The sequence below is a fragment of the Passer domesticus genome, chromosome 5, assembly GCF_036417665.1.
Source record: "Passer domesticus isolate bPasDom1 chromosome 5, bPasDom1.hap1, whole genome shotgun sequence".
Taxonomy (NCBI): Eukaryota; Metazoa; Chordata; class Aves; order Passeriformes; family Passeridae; genus Passer; species Passer domesticus.
Genome location: NC_087478.1, coordinates 29877470 through 29894773, shown reverse-complemented (window position 1 = coordinate 29894773; position 17304 = coordinate 29877470). Strand labels below are relative to the sequence as shown.

Genomic DNA, 17304 nt, shown 5'->3' with positions numbered 1-17304 from the left:
GTCAGATTTTGCAGGGGACATCCCATGCTACTAAACAAAGAAGTCCTTGCAAGTAAGTGAAATACTACAAATTGCAACAAATAGTTATCTCCTGCAGCTTTATACAATTTTCAAGTCAGTGTAGGTCTGGTCCAAGGTAAGTTCAGATGTATTTAACCTATCATAGTGTAAATGGAAACAGCAGGAGGAGTGTAAGAAAGTTGGTCCTTCTATTAGATAAGCATAGCAACAGCACATATAGAGATCTGGATTGCAGCAACAGCCCTGTAAGAGCTATTTGAAACCTACACAGCAGTCAGGCAGCGAGATTAAAACTGTAATCAGTCACACAGGAAAGGAAGGAAAAGAGAGCAGATATTTTCCTCACTGTATTTTTCTTAGTGATTCTTATTTGGCCATAGGATTTTAAGGCTACTCTGTGAACTTTCCTTTTCTAGTTACTGAAGGCTACCAAAAAGCAATGGAAAAAAAAAAAATTCTGTTGGCCTAAAAAACTAATTACTTATTTTTAGGGTCTCTGTACTGAATTAAAATTGAGCAGTGATCTTTTGAAGCCTATGGCTTAATTCTGTTAGGGCTCTTCCTCTTTGAAAAAGATTTAAAGTGAAAATAATTTAATCCAGCAATTGATTTTAAATGAAAAAAACCAAACAAAACCAACAAGATTATACTTAAAATAATATGGCCAAATATACATGCTTAATAATCAACATCATGTGTTCAGGAGTTCAGTTCTGACTCGGACTTCAGGTGTTTGCTAATGGATAGCACTGACACAGCTGAAACTGATAGCTGACCTGCAAAATTTATAAAGCCAAGAATGGAGTATGAAAAGTATACTTATTTTACATATTTATTTTTCATATTTATCATTATCATTGCTATAATATTAGTAAAAGTTTACAGTTTGTAGGAAAGGACAAGTAAGACTGCAGTCTTTGAAGGAAATGTTTTTTCTGTGGATCCATCAAATGGGGTGGGGAGAAGGAAGGGACGAAGGGTGGGATCATCTGTAACTGAAAAATATATCCTTTTCTGATGGTTATTAAAAATATTGTGTGGAAAATTCACTTAGGATAGGCAAGGATAGAGATTATAACTACACATTTGTTTAGAAGTATCTTGAAAAGTAACAAAATCTGTTATTTACTACACATATGAAAAAAATCAGGCGTATTTAGGAAAGCATTGCCTACATGCCTTATGAGGTGTCAGCATGCAGGAAGGAGGGTTTACCTAAAAGATGATCTCAAGCTAAGTGGCTGTCTATTGCCTGAGAGCTGCCTGCTTATTTTCCATATCCAAGGTGTAAATAGGCATCTTTACATGCTGGTGGTGGCTGTAGGGAGTACAGGGTGCATCAGCATCACTGAGAGCCCTACAATATTTATTTCTGATTTCCCATTTCCAATGTGTTCATTGTGGCTTGCTTGAAGAATTGCCTTTTTTGTTCCTTAAATTTTCTAATGTTTATTATGGGGGAAAAATTGCAAAGGGATATCTACTTCTATTTAATAAAAATTAATATTTTCTTTACACAGTTCAAGTATTCAAGCAGATTTAGATAGACAACAACAAAAGCTGAATTTCAGCCCTTGCTGTCTACGGTCTGTACAGTAGCAGTGACATGAACACCATGAAACTCACCGAACCATTGGTCTAATGGGAATTGTAGGTTTTTTTACCATTTGTGAACTTCTTCTCTTGAGAGCTGGGAGTAAAAAAGAAGAAAAAAAATGGTGAATAAAACAGACTGTCAGTGTTCATCTTATGTAAACTTCTTTATTCCTATTCTCTGGGCCTGACTGTCAAAGCACGGCAGTTGTCAAGGAAAGGAACATTTTATTTTGTTAAATTTCTATCTTGGACGCTTGAAATGAAAGCTGGAACCACTGGATTGTGTGAGAAGCAGCTGAAGCTCATTCAGCCATGGAACTGCTTAGAAATTTTCCAGAGAGCAACTTTCTGTCTGAAAACACTGATGGTAATTTCTGCAAGTTTTACACAAAAGCAGGTCCCAGGCCCACCAGCAAAGTCTGAGGCTCTTGTCTCACACATGGAAAGAGCACCCAAGTTCAGTACGTTACATGACTTTATGCAGGAAAGTGATGAAATACAGAAGACTAGGTTTGTGTTCAGATGGAAATACCATCATTCCTTTTCCTCTGCTGATGCAATTTCTTATTGTAGTGCTAACTATTCACAGGACGAGGGACAAATCAGTTTTGGAATCTGCATTGTCTGTGGAAGGAAGAAAAAATAGATACCATACAGAAATTATACTGAGGTTGGGTTAAGATGATATAAGTGTTAATGATAGCAAATTTAATATGGCAAGGCAATTGAGACCCTTTGAAGAATGTATTTCTGTAAAAATTCTCAAAAATTAAATTTTTGGCTGTTGCATAACATAGCTGTGGTAGTTTCATTAACTTTTTTTTTTTACCTGTTAGCCTATAAACCAAGACGTCATTTTAATTTTACTGACCCATTATTTCCATACTTTTAGTTTTGTTTTTCCCTAGGAGCTGATAATCATGACGTTGATGAAAGTGAATGTACAAGTAAAAATATTTTTAATGTTTTCACTTATGCTTTTTAAAATATTATGTTTTGATTTTTAAATTATTAAATCAACTCTTTAGCACCAGAATAAATGGTGCTTAAAGGTTAGTTTTCTTAAACCACTGTGATTTGTTGAGCTGTAACTTAAGCCCTTCTGTCAGTTCTTTGAATTTTCCACATAAAAGTAACTCAATGTGGGCTAAAGGAAAATAGAACATAATTTATCAGAAGGAAGTGGCCTCCGGGAAAATATTATTCACATTTCACCATGTGTCCTACTATTACTCGTCTCATTAAAGGTGAAGAAAATAAATCTCATCTTTCCATTTTCCTATCATACTACTCAGAAATAAGGCATGCAGTATTCTATTTTGTCTCAGAAAAGTAATTTAATTTTAAAGTTGGCTTTTTCTTATGTTTTTGATAATATTTTTGAGTAAAGAATCATTTAAGGTGAATAATTAGAATAAAAATCATATTCCTTTTTACATCATAGAATTTTGTTAAATTTCAGCTTGCATGTTGAAATTTCAACTTGCATTTCAGTTGTCAGATTCCTGAAGTACTGTAAAATTCAATTGTTTGGTTGAGGAACCATATAAACTAAAGTTAAAATTACAGTTCATAATAGACAGAAATAAAATGGACTTGCAGAAGAGATAAAAAAGCTCAGGTGAAATTATTTTAGTCTTTCTGTAGGACCTAATCTAACCACTAAGGAACACAGAGAGGTTTACACCCTCACATTTGGTTTGTATATGCAAGGAAGACCAAGATGTTTTACTGTCAAGAGAATGTATTTAAGTGGAGTAAGTTTCTACAAAAGTTTCACTGTGTGAGAAAGAAAACTGCTCTTTTTCTATTCCAGGCTAGCTCCTTAAAGACTCGGGTGTCAGCAACACATCAAAGTGCCAGGGTCCCACCACACTCAGTGACCAAGAAGCAGAGGTTTAGCTCCCAGAGGGAAGGGGTCACTGAGCCTGCTCCTCCATCCCTCTGTGCTCCTCCAGAGGCAGACCTGCTTGGCAGTTCCTCTATCTTTGCTCTTTTTATTATCTACTTGTCTTCTGTTTATACTGCAAAGTTAACTGTAAAACTGAAAAAATAAATTGCAGGTAGTTTGCAATTCTCAGTCACAAAATCATTGTGTGAGAAGGAAGGAAGTTGGAGTCCTTTGAGAGGCTTAATTAAAATTAATTAAATAATTTATTTATTTTACTATCTTTGAAAATCATAGAGGATGATTTTCAGTAGACATTCTTCTAATCACTAAAAGCACAAAATACTAACAAAATCTAGTACTATACTTAAAAATTCAATGGAAAGAGGTCTAGACAGTCTATTAAGGGAAATAAATACTCTGGAGAAAAAATGCAAGGCTAGCCATCAAGAGACAGTTGTTTTTAAATCCATTGCATGTATGGATATGTATTTCTAAACTTGGAAAAGAAAGATGATATATTCCTACCATATAATGATGGAATTTCTTAACCTTAAGTAATCATCAGGAAAGTGAAGTGGTATCTACTCCGAATGTCCCAAGTTCAGGTAACTTGTACTTGAAGCCCAAAGAGTTGTCTGAAGAAATAGTAAACTCACTGGTAATTTTTAATTACCTAAAGTACTTGGCAGTTCCAAAGACTGTAAATTCACTGAAATTACAGCAGAGTTGATAAATGTCATTGGGATGATTTCAGAGCTACCACAGGCTATATCTGTTTTTTCATCAATCCACAGAGAGATGATAGAAAAATTGACAGGACTTTTTATTTTATATGTGACTGCTCAACAAACATTTTAATAATGCTCATAAACAGAATTTTAAAGAGAAGAGATATTATCAAAGAAAATTGCTTTCATTCTTTGATGGATACATTTTTTTCAATAAAAGTGGCTAATAAACATAGTTGAGAAGTGGCAGATTTTGTATGCCGGTAGTGTGACATTCTGTTTAAAAGAGTACATCATACAATCACGGTAAGGCATAAACGAATGAACAACTGGCAGAGAGAAATAGTCAGTGGTGTATCGGCTTTATATGAATGCTTCCTTGTAGGTACTTCTGAGACTGACTTTGTCCTGTGAATTGAATTCAACATCTTTATTAATGAAATTGAATCAAACATGAAATCACAGACAATAAAGTACACAGGTAAGAAGGAAGGCTTAAGGGATAAATGAGAAAGAAAAAAATCTATGATTTAGTTACTTTCTTTATGGTTGACAAGTCATTCCTGCAAAACACACTTTAAAAATATCAATTAATATGAAAAAAATAACATAAGCTTTCCTGGCTTTTAAACCCATTAGAGTGAAGGTCCATAAAGATGATCAGAGGGTTGGAGCACCTCCCCTATGAAGACAGACTCAGAGAGTTGGGGTTGTTCAGCCTGGAGAAGAGAAGACTCCAGGGACACCTTAGAACATCTTCCAGTAGATAAAAAGAACCAACAAGGGCTGGAGAGAAATGGTTTCCAAGGGCATGTTGTGGTAGGGGAATGGCTTTAAACTGAAGGAGAGTAGATTTAGATTGGATATTAGGAAGAAAGTCTTTATGATAAGGTTGGTGAGGCACTGGAGCAGGTTGCCTGGAGAAGCTGGGGATGTCCCACCCCGGGAATGTTCAAGGCTAGGCTGGATGGGGCTCTGAACAACCTGGTGTAGTGAATGGCATCCCTGACCATGGCAAGGGGGTTGGAACTAGCTGATCTTTAAGGTTCCTTTCAATGCATTCTATAATTCTATGACTCTTTGGGCTCTAGGTTAGGATTCTCTATTAGTCAGCAAAATGTGCTAAAATTATTCTGTAGGATATATAGAGGGAAGGGCACAATATCTCTGCAACACAATAGTGCTTAGACCAACATTAAAACACTCTATGCATTCTATGTGAGAAATTGTATTTATATTTAATAAGGTAATATTGAGAAACACAGGCACTTATTCAGGTATATACATATATGTGTATATAAATGTTTATAAAATAAATTACTCTTTTAGCTGTCATGCATAATTAATAAATCAAAAGAAACTACATAATGCTAAAGAAATTTCCAGTATGGTGGACTGATGTATAAGAACAAGTGCTGTGTTGAAATTGAATCAAGACATGTTTAAATTAGTAGCAAAGCACTATTTCTTAACAGAGAGAACAATTTTTCTACTGAATCAAAATACCAAGACAATTACAATTTTTACATATCTTCAGATCAAGACCAAATGCCTTTTGAACAGAGTTACTTTAGTTAAGTCAGATGATATAATGCTGTAACTCAAATGGAAAAAATAAAACTCATATGACACAGAGGTGATTTTGACAAAAACTCCTATATATCTATGTGTATATATAAAATCTCAAAAGATTCATACAGCTAACTCTAACATAACCCCACACTGAAAATGGAGTCAGTTAGTCTCACAGACTAAACTAATTAAAAAAAAAACAACAAAAACAACAACAACAACAAAAAAAAAAAAAAAAAAAAAAAAACAAGGCACAGCCCTAAGAAATTACATGATATATTGCTTAATTACCAGCACATCTGCTGTCATGGCTTAGCTGTTTAGTGTTGTTACAGTGTACTTAAAACAGTTCAACAGGATTTTTTTACAAGAACTGTTTCCAAAAGGGCATTATGACTGCAGCCACATTCTTTCCATAACAAATTGTCTTGGTGGGAAGTTAGCCACGTACTGTCATTTGGCCTCTGGGTTTTTAGGACCATAACCTAGCTTTGTTTTTAATTTTATCTGATACTCTGAGTTGAATGGGAAAAGTGATTGTTCACCAATGGTCTTATTAATTGCAGGCTCCAATGTCCATGGAGCATCCAATGTACATTAAGCATTTTTCATCTTCTAGGTAACTGACCAAGTTCAGTCAAATTGGACAAATCAGAGCTGCTGCTCTCACCTTTGGATCTGGTCTCAGGAAAGACTGAACACTGATAAGGTGCCCAGAGTTAATTTGATATATCAACTTATAATGTTTTTTTCTTATATAGTCCTGAATCAGGGAAAACTCAGACTACAAAAGTGCTCTACAGATTTTTGTCCTCAGGTTCTTACAGGAGGCACCCCTGGAGGTCATTTCCATAGACATGCTGTGAAAATGTCAGGGAGGAGGTTATAGAACAAAACTGATTTTTTTCATCTCCCTCCTCACTTTTATCCAACAACCCTGAGTTTAGATTAGAGATGGATTTGAAACACTTGTCTGCCTGGGTGTAATCTCAGCCCAAACAATCCCCTTCCTCTGACACCATGACCTAACAATCAGTAGGATGAATTCTTGGTCCCATCTCTTGGAGCTGCCTACCTGCATGTGCAGTACTCATCCTGCATATTAACTTGCCCAGGAAGGCACAAAACTCCATGGCGTCATGCAAAGTTGGGCATGGGAAAGACTTGGCAAAAACCTTCAGGGCAATTGTTCTGGTCTCACCCAGAGTTATTTTAGAGTTATTTTTCATTTTAGTAACCAGTACAGTTCTGTGTTTTATATTTAGTATGAGAATAACTTTGATAAAAATTGATGTTTTAATTGTTTCTCAGTAGTGCTTACCCTAAGTAAGGATTTTTTTCATTTCCCATGCTCTGCCAGTGAGAATGTGCACAAGAAGGCATGAAGGTGCATGAACAAGACAGAATTGGCAGAAGGGTTATTCCATACCACAGAAAATCAATCTCAGAATATAAAATGGGAGGAATAGGCAGGGAGGGTTGATTGCTGCTCAAAGACAGGCTGGGCATGGTGAGCAGTTGGACTGTGCAATCATCCATTGCTTCTTTTGTGCTTTATTCTTCTCTTCCTCCTCTTCATTACAATGAATATTTATTATTATTATTATTGTTGTTGTTGTTGTATTTTATTTTGTTTCAATTATTAAACTATTTTTAACCCACAAGATTTACTGTATTTTTCTGATTCTCCTCCTCAGGGAGGGGTTGGAGGAGACAGTGACCAAATGGTTGTGTGGTGCTTAATTGCTGCCTGGGGTTAGACCACAACAGCAATGTTTCCTGAGGGACATGTGTATGACAGGTCTCTCATTCCCACCTCTCAGCATTGGGTAAAAAAGTGAAAATTGTTTTTGTATTGTTTCACATTGAGTTACAGTTTTGTGGTTTCTTAGAGAGCTCTTTTCTTAGTTTAGTTGGACTAATAACAATAGTTTTACATAATAAAAAAGAACATAAAATTAATTTCTACCTGATAATGGTTAGCTGCCAATCCAGAATGATAATGAAAAAATCAAAACATGTTACTTCGACATTTTAGTGCGAGTTCATTTTCTCTGTATCTGTGAAGTAAATTGAGTGGAGCAGATAATAATTTAACAACCTTTGAAAACTCAATATTTTGGAATAGGATGGAATGTTTAAAAATTAAGTTTTATAGATGATATTATCGGAGAATGTAACACCTTATCAAGCAAATGGTAAAAATAAAGCATATAAATATATGTTGAGAAAATAATTCTTGGTTAAGAACTAGTAGCAGATGGAAACATTTATTCAGCTGAAGGCATTACACATTCATTCATGGAGACACAGATGCTACTCAGACTGATGGGATGTATATTAGCCCTAAATTAATAAAATATATATTTAAACATTACTTTTTTCACCTGTTTAAAAATGTGTTGTTGTTTTTAAAATCATGACCCTAGTTGAAAGATTTGAGAAAACTGACTAAAAAAATATTGCAGTTCTGCACTATGCTTGTTTTTGGATAGCAGAGGCAAAGCATGGAGGTGAGTGATCAAACTGAGACAGAGACAGCTGAAGTGGCAGATCTGTGACCATAGACTGACAAAAAAGATGGGGATTTTAATCTGTTCCTGCTGTGCAGCAAAGGGGGTAGAAGTTCTCAACTGCCCATAAGCAGTTGTGAAGATACTTAAGGCTGCCAACTAATTGCTCCTTTTCTAATGGGGGAAGGAGAAGGAAGGAAAAGTTTTTCTTCTTTGGCCAAGGACCTGTGGTCCTAATTAATCCATGTCTAGGCTTACATTCAGAACACCTCAACACAAAGCAAACCACTAACCAAAAATTAATTTAGCTATGACCCAGGTTTAATACTCGCCCAATTATTTAATCTCTGAGACATTAGTGTATCTAATAATAATTTCCAGCCTAACAATGGGCATCAATGAACAGCAGTGTTTGTCTTTTATGAGGATATTTTGATTACATCTTTGTTTTCTTTATGTGAAACAAGAGCAGTGTATCACTTATTGTGCTGGCACAGTTGCAGTTAACTGAAAGCCATTATAGAATTGCGAGTCATAATGTTTAGCTTCGTTCTGAAAATAGATGGAGTATTTTGAATTGTATGTATAGAATAATTCTCCTCATACATCTCAGGAATATAGGAAATCTATATAATTCATTATTTAGGACTCTTTTATTATATAAATCCATGTATTTTCTTGTTAAGATAAAGTTTATACTGCCTTTGGAATATCAGAGAGTGAAATGGTAAAGAAAGCCTTTAAAGATAAATGCATCATTAAGACAAAACCAAACAAAACCCCATTTTTTTGGAGTGATGCCATCAACTTACTATGATGGCTATTTCTTGGAAGACTGCAATATCCACAAGACCATACATATACTATTACAGCATCTAGAGACATTTAGTCTCTTTTAATCTTTTTTAATCAATATGTCTAAAAAAAAAAGAAAGGCAATGGGGATACTGTTTGTACTGTTTCAGGTATTGACATCAAGGAGAGCTAATGTATTCACAATGCAGAAAAATGCAGTGTGCTTTCACAGTATGTGAAACACATTTTCCCTGAGAGAAAAGACAAATTTAATTATCCTGTAACTGGACAATTGCATTTTGTCTCACTTTGGTTTAAGAGATAAAGGCAAGGAAAGTTATGCAGTACTCAAGAAACGAAAAACAATTTAAGGATACTGAAGAGGTATCTGCATCTGTTCATGTAAGGTAGTTTTGAACACAAGAACATTTGGTAAATAGATATCCAAACAAGTTTCATACAAGCTATCTTGCGGCCAGAACAGCATAGCCATGTGCATGCAGCCTGTTGTAATCTCTGAGCAAAGCTCTCAGCTGCTCACTGCTGCTCTCAGCCACCTGCTTCACACACGAGAGCAATGTGCTGCTGGACTCAGCCACGTGGGCCTGCATACATGGAGCAGTCTATTCTGTGTGCATCTGTGGTGCCAGCACAAGCTTTACTTCCTGAAAGATATCATCAAATGGAAAACCTGGCATGTTTGGAAGGCTTGACTGTTGCGGAGTGCTGACCGAAAACTATGACAGACTATTCTCCCTATAAATAAGCAATATAATTGTCTTTGCAATATAAAAGCCATTCCTGGTTTAAGAACGAAAAAGCAAAATAGTCAGGAGTAAAATTAGGACAACATTTCTCACTATCAGAGCAGTGGGAATTAGAAGCCATCTCTCTGCAGTGATGGGTAACAGTAGTTATCAACTTCCCTCTTCTGTTTTTTATTGGACGTCAGAGAAGTGGCTGCTGTGATGGAGGCTACTTTCCAGAGATTCTGGCATTTGCTGGTTCTAAGGCAGAATGAGAGCCAAATGTGGAAAAGCATTAAATTGATATTTTCTTTTCTTCTTTATGAAACTAGTTATAAATACAATGCACTTATTTCTGTTATTTCTTTTCTGGGTAGGTGTAACCTTCCAAAACCCGTCAGGCAGAAAAGGAGGAAAACTCCCCAGCCAAGCATCAGACTCAGCTAGGTGTCAGTGTGGGACAGCGGGTGCAACAACAGCTGGAAAGCAAGCTTCTTTGAATCACAGAAGATCAACGTGGACATGACATGTAATATAGATATTGCTCCCATTTAGCAGAATCACTTCAGTTCCTCTCTACACAAACTCCCCTCAAAACTTCCCAGCCATTTGTGTTTCACAACGAAAACAGACTGCAACAAAACCTCAACAACCTTATAGACTTTAAAACACAGGTGCAAAAAGCCTCTGGAATCTTAGGTGCGTTGTATCTTCTGTCAGGGACAACATGAAATAGCCAAAGCAGCAAAAAGTGAAAGAAATTTCTTGGCATAAAAACACAATAAAAAAGAAACAAAAAAGCAATGGTATAGCTGCAATATTTTATCACTTTAGTTCTTTGTAATACTATTTCTTAAAGTATTTAGAAATAACGCCTACACTTAGTTTGAGGTGGCCATCAGAGTAGCAGGTCTGTATGAACCAAAACTTCCCTGACTGCATGAATGCACAATATTGTTTTATTTTCACTGACTGCTTCAGTCCACCATGCTGTGAAAATAACAAACAGAATAAAATAGACAGTGCAAAAATGGAAAAAGCCCAAAAAAATCACAGGAGCAAAACTTGAAATAAAAATCCATTCTACTAAATTCTGGATAATCTATTGATATCTTAAATTGTGAGACAATGTTGGCCACAAGTTATGGTTTTGAGGTATATATCAAACTACTGTAAATTATTGTACTTTAACAGCAGTTCAGTAGGAACAGAGAAGATACAGGTTTAGACAGGTTTGAGAGATTATCTTCTCTGAGCTGGTTGCTCCCAAGCTTGGTTTTATAAAAGCAGAGGCTATGTCATGCAGTAAAGATGAGAGTGGCTTTGGACTGCAAGCATGATGTCTGTAGATGTAGAAGGAAAAAGAAACAGAAACTCTCAGGAAGCAGCTGGGCCAGTGGGATGTAGGTGCTATGGTCTCCTAGTGAGCATTCTGCTGAGTGCATTTACAATAAAGGTAAGGCTTAGATTCTGCTTCAATGCATTCCTGGGTAAGGGACATTTTACTTCACACAGTCTCACTGCTACCACAGCATAAAATTTAGACTCCTGTTTAAAAAGGTTCTGCTTTTCATAATCATGCTAGTGATTGTGTGCAGGATTGGGTTCTTCCAAGCATACATAAATATTTACAGAAAAATTTCTTTATCTCACAAAAAAAGTTTAGATGATTGATTTTTCATATAAATAGACCTATTTTAATCACATCTGGATATATTTGCAAAATCAGGAATTAAAAATACACCTGCTGAGAATCACTTTCTGAATTTCTTGGCAGTCATTCACTGTTAAAATATTTTCTTTACATGGAATTTACTAATGTTACTCTTTATAGCCTACCATTTCACTGACAGTTTTTTTCCAGACAGGCTTCCTGCTAGCAGAGGAGGAGGACCAGGTAAAAGCTAACTCAAGAATATTCAATGACTATTTTATTGTGACTGTACTTAGCAAGAGGCTTAATGCAGAAAATTTGAATCAACTTCACTAGGGAAGTTTAAGCAATTTAATAAAAACTAATTACTAATAACTCAGAACTTGGAGTTTCTCACACATGTCCACATTATCATACAAAATATCTCTGTGAAGCTCTTTTATTTAACCCCCAATTTTATTCAGAGACAACAAAAGCAGCTCCCCATTTGTTTCCACTTTGTGGCTTGAAAGGTGATTTCAACTGTGATGGTCTTTTTGGTTGCCTGTGATATGCTATTCCACATTCAAGTCTCTTTGAGGCGATGTTGATTTATTAATTAAAAATCACTACTTTTACTACATTATGATAATCATTTATCTAGAAAACCTGATTTTTAATGTGTCTTTGAGCAGAGAAAAATATCTTTTGCTAGATTCAGACTGAAGATTAAAATATTGCAAGTAATGCATATGAAACAATAATTCTTGGAGAATAGTCTTTTCCCATTGGATATTTAAACTGCCAGATGCAGAGCAAGATAGGGTACTGCTTTCTTCACTTTTTTCCTAAGTGGACGCATTCTGAACACACACATGCACACACACGCATGCGCACACACGCATGCACACACACACACACAAACACACACACATATTTACTATATACTTGCATTTTATAACTGAGATGTTCAACCATGTAACTTTTAAAAAATTTGATATATAAAATTAATATATAGAAATATATGAGCACATCCAGAGGAGGGAAACAAAGCTGGTGAGTGGAACACAAGCTGGGATAGAGAGCTGGGCTTGTTTAGCCTGGAGAAAAAGAGACTCAGGGGTGACCTTATCCCTGTACAGCTCCCTGAAGGGTGGCTGTAGTCAGCTGGGGGTTGGTCTCTTTCTCCAGGCAGCAACTGATGGAACCAGAGGACACAGTCTCAAGCTGCATCAAGGAAAATATAGGTTGAATACTAGGAAAAATTTTTTAAGGAAAGAGTTATAAAGTACTGGAATGGTCTGCCTGGGAAGGTGGTGGAGTCACCATCCCTGGATGTGTTTAAAAAAAGACTGGATGTGGCACTTGGTGCCATGGTTTTAATTGAGGGGTCAGGGCACGGGTTGGACTCCATGATCTTGAAGGTCTCTTCCAACTTTGTGATTCCGTGTGTGATTTACAAATGTAGACTGTTTACATAAAGGTGATATGGTGACAGAATTATCTACACCCAACTATGAGATTCTGGGTTTATTCCATGTTGTTTACACTGAGACAGGTAGTTTTGCAAGTTAATCATTTCTATAATCAATGCGAGATGACGATTCAGCTGTTTAGGTCTCTTCCTCACCATCTGGAAAACATTCTGCTTCATGGGATCATCCCTGAGTATCATTACTGTTTTAAATCTTAGGATATTCTCTCATTCCCTTTCTATAGCAAATTACCTATAGCAAAATCCCTGTCTGCCTGGGCTGGTTGATGGTGTCAGGGAGCAGAATGGTCCCCGCATTATCCAAAAGGAGACAGTCAAAGAACTACTGAAATGCTTGGATGTTCATAAATCTATGGGACCTGATGGGATCCACCCCAGGGTAATGAGAGAGCTGGCAGATGAGCTTACAAAGCCACTCTCCATCATTTACCAACAGTCCTGGCTCACTGGTGAGGTTCCGGATGACGGGAAGCTGGCCAATGTGACACCCATTCACAAAAAGGGTGCAATGGAGGATCCTGGTAATTATAGACCAGTCAGCCTGACCGCAGTACCTGGCAAAATAATGGAACAGTTTATATTAAGTGCCATCATGCAGAATTTACAGGATGGCCAGAGTATCAGACCCAGTCAGCATGGGTTTAGGAGGGGTATGTCATGTTTAACCAACTTGGTCACCTTTTATGACCAGGTAACCTGCCTAGTGAATGCAGGGAAGGCTGTAGATGTTGTTTATTTGGACTTCAGCAAGGCCTTTGACACTGTCTCCACAGCATACTCCTAGATAAGCTGGCAGCCTCTGGCTTGGACAGGAACACTCTGTGCTGGGTTAGGAACTGGCTGCATGGCTGGGCCCAGAGAGTGGTTGTGAATGGTGCTGCATCCATTTGGCAGCCAGTCACCAGTGGTGTCCCTCAGGGGTCTGTGCTGGGGCCAGTTCTGTTTAATATTTTTATTGATGATATGGATGAGGGTTTAGAGTCTTTCATTAGTAAATTTGCAGATGACACTAAGCTGGGAGCATGTGTCGATCAGTTAGAGGGACAGAGAGCTTTGCAGAAGGACTTGGAACGGTTGGATGGATGGGCAGAATCCAATGGGATGAAGTTCAACAAGTCCAAGTGCCGAGTCCTGCACTTTGGCCACAATAACCCCCTGCAACATTATAGGCTGGGGACAGTGAAGCTGGACAGTGTCCAGGCAGAAAGGGACCTGGGGGTGCTGGTTGACAGCCGGCTGAATATGAGTCACCAGTGCGCCCAGGTGGCCAAGAAGGCCACAGGCATCCTGGCCAGTATCAGGAACAGTGTGGCCAGCAGGAGCAGGGAGGTCATTCTTCCCCTGTACTGGTGAGGCCACACCTAGAGTACTGTGTCCAGCTCTGGCCCCTCAGTTTAGGAGGGACGTTGAGATGCTTGAGCGTGTCCAAAGGAGAGCAACGAGGCTTGTGAGGGGCTTGGAACACAAGCCATATGAGGAACAACTGAGGGAGCTGGGATTGTTTAGCCTGGAGAAAAGGAGACTCAGAGCTGACTTTATCACTCTCTTCAACTTCCTGAAGGGTGGCTGTGGTGAGATGAGGGCCGGTCTCTTTCTCCGGGCAACAACAGATAGAACAAGAGGACACAGTCCCAAGCTGCACCAAGGGAGATACAGGCTAGACTTAAGGAGGAAGTTTTTCACAGAAAGAGTGGTCAAACACTGGAATCACCTGCCCAGGGAGGTGATGGAGTCACCATATCTGAATGTGTTTAAAAAAAGACTGGATGTGGCACTTGGTGCCATGACCTAGTTGAGGTGTTAGAACATGGGTTGGACTCCATGATCTTAAAGGTCCCTTCCAACCTAGAAATTCTGTGATTCTGTGATTTTGACCTTCAGTTTTGACTTCACCTGGGGCAACAAACAGGCTCAGGACTCTGTGCTATGCAGGGGTCTGCAGAATGGATGCATCAACAGGCTGTCTGGCTTGTTCTGATTTCAACATTTTTTTCATGTGTTCTTTCTGCAGATTCTTACCTTTAGCAAACACAGGAAGATAATAAACTCACTCTCTTAACTGAGCAGCATGGGTTAGAATTCTCAGTAAGGTGGGATATGTTTGTGTCTAAGAACTGCTAGAATTTGTATAGCAGCTCAGCAATGGCAATTACACATTTCAACACTGGAATATATCTACAAGCTGAAGGCATAGCTAACATTAAGCAACAGTCCTCATTTATACTCATTTGTTTTTGTCTGGAAGAGTTATTATTTCTGTCTGCTCATGCCCCAGTTGTTCTTCATGTCTATGTCTATCTCAATACAGATTCATTTTAAAACTGACTGTACTGATGCACTTTAAACTCTATTGTAAGAGCTGGCTAGAAGGATTCTATTAATATTGCCAACCAGAGTCCCAAAGTCATGAGTCAGATTACCAAATCTTTCAAACTGTGAAATAAACCCCACAGCATTCATTTATTTTGCTTGATTCTAGGGTGATAGGAAGTCTGTAATTTTCATAAATTCTGTAAAGTCACATGATTTAAGAAGCTGGGATTTTAGGGTAAATTTCCCCAGGATTGGATATCCCAGTGAAAGACAGCAACACTGATACCTCTGTTCCAGTACAGTTACTTAAACTGCATGTTCTACTTCACCTGGTGAGAGAGCAAATTAACACTTGTGCATTTAAAGGCACATATTGGAAATTCTGCCTGTGCACACATCAAGTCAGCTTTTGCTGGGCATAAGACAAATGTTTATATCACATGAAACAAGTGATAATATATCATGCTGGCTATCCAGTCTGAAGGAAGTCTTAATAAAAAGGTCAGAGTATATAAAAAGATCATAGTAATACAAATCAAAGCAGGCAAAGAAAGACCATACAAGAGCTTTTTTTTCAGAGAAGGCAAGGGAAAAGAGATAAGTAAAAGAACATTGAAATGTGCTGTATTTCAACTAAATTTTAAACTTCAGGGTATTTACATTATCCTTTTTGATTGAGAGCCAGAATATAGATGGATATACATAATGAATGAAAATAAGAATTATTTGGAAGTGAGATATTTTTTGTTTATTTAAGACCTTAATATTCCTTCCACCAAAGTAGCGTGGAATGCTTTGAGAATTTTGACATCTGCAAACCTGATTACAGTTTATCTACAGCATGATGAATTCAGACTTGCAGAACTGGTATGAAACATGGCATGGAACATGCAGAACATGGAAAAAGTCATAGAAGATCTGTCCTATAGATTGAAATATTGAATTACAATGAGAACATATTGGTATAATGAATTTTATGAAAATCTACAATTATAAAACTCAAGATTTTCCTTCATTATATATGCACAAAAATATATTCATAATTTAACTTTAAAATCTACAAACAGGCCAATGTGTGCTCACTGTCAGAAAAATTGCCTTTCTTCCTGAATAAATTGAAAGTAAAATTACTAACATTTAATTTTATATAAATACCTATAATTGTAATAATAAAGAATTCCAACACAAATATTTGTCTTTGTAGATTTGACTTTTTGATTAACAGCAAGGAAGACTTTACAAAATTTGTGATCAGGATATTTATGCAGGCAGGTTCAGACAAATCAAATCATTTGGACACATTTGATAACATATGCAGATGTAGGACAGCACATGATCACACTGTCTAAGACAATTAATGAACACATTTTCATAGGGAGTTTAGAAAAACTTGTTTCCTTTGTAGTATGGCTGTGGAGTGGTTGCCCACAGGACCACCCACACAAATCATGATATAGCTCATTTTGAAGCACAATTCACCCTAAAACAAGGCTCCCACTTAGAAGTCTTAAGAAATGTTTCTAGGCCTTTGTGAAAACTGTTCTCATTGTAAAATTAAGGTAATTCTAATTTTTTCATGCTTGATATATTGGATATATTTGTCAAGCATTCCATAAATATGAATTTTGATATGCCAATTTTGTATAAAAGTGTTTGCCAAAATGTAAAAAAAAAAGCTTATTCCAGAATAATCAATATTTTAGCATGTAGATTTTGATTTTTTAATACGACTGGTCCTGTCCTAAAAAACACTGTGCAAATGGCATTGTGGATACCACATCATTGCCTCTCAAGAATTTCTGTATCAGGTGTGCTTAGTTTAGAAATAAAACAGGGTGTTTATGATTGGGGTTTTTTTTTTGTTTTGTTCTGTTTTTTTTTTGGGTTTTTTTTTCTGACTGCTTTCCCTGCATTCCCTAGAATCCAGCAAGATTTTTAGGGTGTTTTTCACTTCACTTCACTTATCAGTGCTCATTATCAAAGTTGTGCAAAGTAAATGAG

At 37.0% G+C, this 17304-nt stretch overlaps 1 protein-coding gene across 1 annotated transcript in view; it reads left to right on the top strand.

Moving 5' to 3' along the window:
* Window positions 1-16809, top strand: part of LOC135301944 (uncharacterized) — a 143850-nt gene extending 127041 nt beyond the window's left edge. Inside the window, 3 exon segments of the mRNA XM_064422528.1 lie at window positions 10240-14293; window positions 14296-14331; window positions 14334-16809. Coding sequence (XP_064278598.1) covers window positions 13954-14293; window positions 14296-14331; window positions 14334-14782 — 825 coding nt within the window. The 5' untranslated portion in view covers window positions 10240-13953 and the 3' untranslated portion in view covers window positions 14783-16809.
* Window positions 16810-17304: the final 495 nt, after the last annotated feature.